Raw genomic sequence first — 4,352 nt, 5'->3', positions numbered from 1 at the left:
TTGAATGAGCTGCAGAAAACCCTAAAGTTGTGACCTTGGTCTCATTAACTGCATTGAAGTCAATAGTAACAGACGTGACTAGTGATGAATGCAGTGAATGCAATGAGTTATTTTGCTTTTTACATATGTTTATGGGTTTCTGTCTATTGATTGTAAAAAGTATAGTCTTTTTATTGCAAATATTGATGTGAGAAGATTTCCTACTGCATTTCTTTCAGTTCACACTGTGAGCACACTTTTGGATGTTAACTTTTCAAACAAAATATCCATACAAAATACAAATGTTTTTTATTTAAAACACAGCATTACTAACGCATTTTTTAATTGGAAGAACAACTGACTTTCTTTAACTGAATGTTGTGTTTTGAGTTACTGGTGTTGAGTAAACCACTACTGCTGCCGACACTTTTGAAGGCTTTCAAAGAAACAACTATATGATCACGTGTATGTTAAAGAAATCTGGTGAGACAGGTAGAGCTCTTGGCTTTACTCTGCCCGCTCAATTTACTGCTGAGAAATAAACAGCTTGGAGGAAAATGTGGCTTCTGCATTCCTCTCTGACATCATGTGCTATTTATTCCCCATACTCAAACAATCAGCTCAGAAATATGGAAGTGACAGAAACAGGTTGTTCTTTTCCGTGATACCCTCAAGGACGAGATCATTGTAGTTTTTCAGATGTATCTTAGACAACATTTGTGTGTAACAAGTGCTGACCAACAGTGGTGTCCTGTAGAGACTTTACCAACTAATCAGCTGATCCGGTCCCAATGATGTCAGATCAGAGAGACGAGCTGCTCATTTTCACCTATTTGGAACATTAACATCCTGACCAACAAAATCGAAACATCTGAAGCTAATTCACAAAAAAAAAACAAAAAAAACAAAAAACATAAACCTGTTGAAAGCAACTCTTAATATCTCTGCTAAAACAATCAAAGTTCATGTACATATCCACCGCTGTACATAGCAAATATATGTTTGTTAGCATATCACAAATACTGAAACAGACAAACACATTCGCACACAAAATAATGTCGTCAAAGCAAAACTATTGTTTTCCATAGAAACTGTCAACAACGTTTTACTTCCTTATTTTAAAACCGATAGACAGTTTTCAGAAATCTGGGTTTTGAGAAAATTCTGTTTTTTTGTTGTTTTTTTTACAATTTTTCTAATGAAATGTGTTATTCTGTTCACCACTGACTCTGTTGCTACTTCAAAGTCTGAACAATAAAGGAAAGGAAAAAGAAAAAAAAAAACTTAACTTTTGGTTTGCATTTCCTCTCCTGAAACTCACACTCTGCACCGAGTTCTTTCCCCGCCCATGACTGCAGTTGGGTGGGGCAAATGCAGGTGTGGCAAAGTTTCCCTTAAATACATCACATGTAAGTGAAGTTTCTAACTGTGTGTTTGCCAAGCGGACTAAAAACACAACTCAGACTGCTCAGTGCTTGTAAGTGAAACCTTTTCAGCCAAGACTCAGCCAAACTTTCAGACTTAATTTCAGCTGACTTGTCTCGTGTTCTTTCCAGGAGGACCTCTTACTTCCTCTAATCTCTGACTGGTCGTGAGAGCTTGCAGGATTAAAACATATGATAAGAAGCGAGGTGTAAACTTAGCACAAAGCTGTCAGGTAAGTGGTGTTGGAAGAGATCTGTGTCCCACTCTTGAGGTTTGTTGGTATTCCTCCAGAGCTGATGGCCTCATTTATGTCCTCCAGTAAGCTTGTCAATGCTAACATCTTCCATCAGGAAACAACATCCAGCACAGCCTCCCTCAATCCTCATTTCTTTTCTCTTTTGCAGTCTCATTCTGACTCTGGACGATAAAGACTCAAACAGCGTTTTACTATCAGCCCGCTTTTTCTCCACGCTCTGCTGATCCTATTTCTGCTCATCATGTATGAAATAACCAAGAAACTCTACTGGAAGACCTGGGATGGATCTCTTCCGGGAGGAGCTGTGGGTATTCACACAAAAAACGGGACCCAATATGTGAGCAGACCCACAAGTCGAGGTGAATGTGGTTACTACAATCCAAACAAAGGACCCTATTGCTACTATCCATTCGATCGCAAAGAGTGGAAGGATGGCTCATTTGAAATCTTCGTCAATGAAGATGATTTTGAAGATCTTGTTTGGAGGGATGCTTCTAATGGTTCAGTACCTGAAAATGCAGTTCAGTCTGCTTATTCCCCTGAAATTTATGTAGGGAGGAACAAGGATGGCCTGGGAAAAGTGAGACCAGAGCTTCAATCTTTTTATTTACCCTGGGAAGGTAAAGAATATCCACACAATAACTATCAGGTCCTGACTTACAACACAGATTTTAGGAGTCAAGAGATCTCAGAAGTGAAGTATGACATAGACAAAGGTATAATCACAGACAGCCATCCAGAGACAGTTAAAGTAACAGAAGTTTCCAACAACAGCAGCAGTAAAGTTACAAAAACAGTTACTTTTTCAGAGACGATTACCTTGGTAAACAAATGGGAAACCAGTGGCTCCTTCAGACTGGGTGTTCAAACTGAAATTTCTGCACGAATCCCATCTGTTGTTGAAGGTAAGATCACAGTCAGTACTGAGACTACACACACAGAGGCAAAAACAGGCTCAATGACAAAAACAAAAGAGTTTTCTGAAACACTAAGCTTGGACGTTTTGCCAAATAAGACAGCAAAGATTTCCTTGGTGGCCTATAAGTGCAAGCTCAACATTCCTTTCACTGCATGCCTCTCTCGCACATACAGTAATGGAAAAAAGACAAAAACAAACATCAGTGGAACTTACACAGGTGTTGAAGTTGATAATGTTAAGGCTGTGATTACGGACTGTTAGGTTGGGATTGTGCCAAAGCTCCAGCAGGACAGTTACTGGATACAGTTCCCCAGTTCAGTCTGTTGATCAGGTTTGTACAGTTTGTAGAGTTCCTCTCCAACTATATTTTTTTCTGTTAGAGAATCGTTCCCAGTGATCTTTTAATTATGATTATGCAGTTTTTAGCTTAAAAATCAAAATACCTGCATTTAATGCATATTTTCTGCAGAGCAGCACAAGCTCATTAGAAATTCACTTTTGGGTTGTGGAAGGACTGCTTGCACTGAAGTTAGCCCTAGCTAATTTACCAGCGTGCCTTTGTTTACATTCTCTCCTGCTAGCAACAAGCACCTCACAAGCCCAAGCTTACATTAACATGGCAAAAAAAGGGTGAGCAATAATGGAGCTATGCAGCCACATATACAGCGACACTGTTTATATTTGTCTCAAACTGATGATTTAGAAATGGAGCGGACATGGCGAGAGGTTGTCCTACCCATGGAGCTTTTTCAAACATCTGGTTTTCATCTGCTCTTGATCCAACAGGATTTGAGACATACTCAGAAACTCACTTTAATTCTTAAATTCTTTTATACATAAAACAACATTCTCATAGGAGTGGGTCTCTAAACCTGGTTTGCCTCTTGCCTCTGTGGCAGTCCATTATTAGTTCCCAGCAGAAACCCATCCTGTGTCAGGCCACCTACTTATCAGGAGAGGGGAGCTCCAGTCTCTTTGTGCCGCTCCTTATCCTTTCAAACTTGGTCTTGAGTTTTTATACTCTGGGGTTCATAGAAAACATCTTTTCTGTTTATTAAAATCCCTGCCTTTGTCCAAAAACAAAGCAAAAGGTAAACATGTGACTAAGAAGGTCTATCAAGGCCTTTGAACAGCCCCTACAGTTTGAAATGCAGAAATAAAGGTTTTATGTTTGAGGTCATTTTGTTATTTTTAAAAGCAATTTTGTTTCAGTTTGTATGTTAATAACCAGTTAAAGGTTTATAGAACATTGACACTGAGCTAAAAAAGTGGAGAAATTACTGTTCAAGTTTGGAAGTATAAATAATTCAGGTAGTTCTTCAAGGGTTTGCTCTGGGACCGCTTTCATTTGACTTTGACTCAACCATTTTGTCAAGTTTTACTCTTAAAGATGAGGTGTTGGTTTTTGTTTTACCTTATTAACATGATTTTATCTGTGTCTTATATTGATCTCAATTTATATATTTTTTTGCATTTTTTGAGAGGAAAAGCAGAATGTATCCATCTTGAGGTAAATTTGCTTTTTTTTTATCTGTTGTCGTGTGTTACGAGAAACCTGAAACTTTTACTTATTGAAGGCTAACATGGATTGGTTTTTGTAATACTCAAGATTATATTTTTGCTTCAGTTCTGTTTTGATCAAACTGCTTAACATCTGCATGTTTTGGACATAATCATGTCATTCTGGCTATCACTTCTGAATAAAATTTAACTTTGACTTGATTCCAATTGTAAACACTGTTTGATCCTATTATTCTCCTGCTACAATGTTTT

General features: G+C 38.1%; 1 protein-coding gene across 1 annotated transcript; it reads left to right on the top strand.

Annotated features, from left to right (window-relative positions):
• The first annotated feature begins 1,394 nt into the window (after nucleotides 1-1,394).
• On the top strand, nucleotides 1,395-4,309 carry LOC112141888 (natterin-4-like). The gene is made up of 3 exons (XM_024265090.2): nucleotides 1,395-1,456; nucleotides 1,536-1,636; nucleotides 1,809-4,309. Exon 3 carries the CDS (start codon nucleotides 1,902-1,904, stop codon nucleotides 2,838-2,840), a length of 939 nt encoding a protein of 312 aa, XP_024120858.1. The 5' UTR covers nucleotides 1,395-1,456; nucleotides 1,536-1,636; nucleotides 1,809-1,901; the 3' UTR covers nucleotides 2,841-4,309.
• The last annotated feature ends 43 nt before the right edge of the window (nucleotides 4,310-4,352 follow it).

Source organism: Oryzias melastigma, unplaced genomic scaffold, assembly GCF_002922805.2.
Source record: "Oryzias melastigma strain HK-1 unplaced genomic scaffold, ASM292280v2 sc00891, whole genome shotgun sequence".
Lineage (NCBI taxonomy): Eukaryota > Metazoa > Chordata > Actinopteri > Beloniformes > Adrianichthyidae > Oryzias > Oryzias melastigma.
This window is presented reverse-complemented; position numbering and strand designations above follow the sequence as displayed.

Bases quoted from the DNA above. Each gene is read 5' to 3' on its own strand.
- LOC112141888 (XM_024265090.2), top strand. From the start codon at position 1,902: ATGTATGAAATAACCAAGAAACTCTACTGGAAGACCTGGGATGGATCT.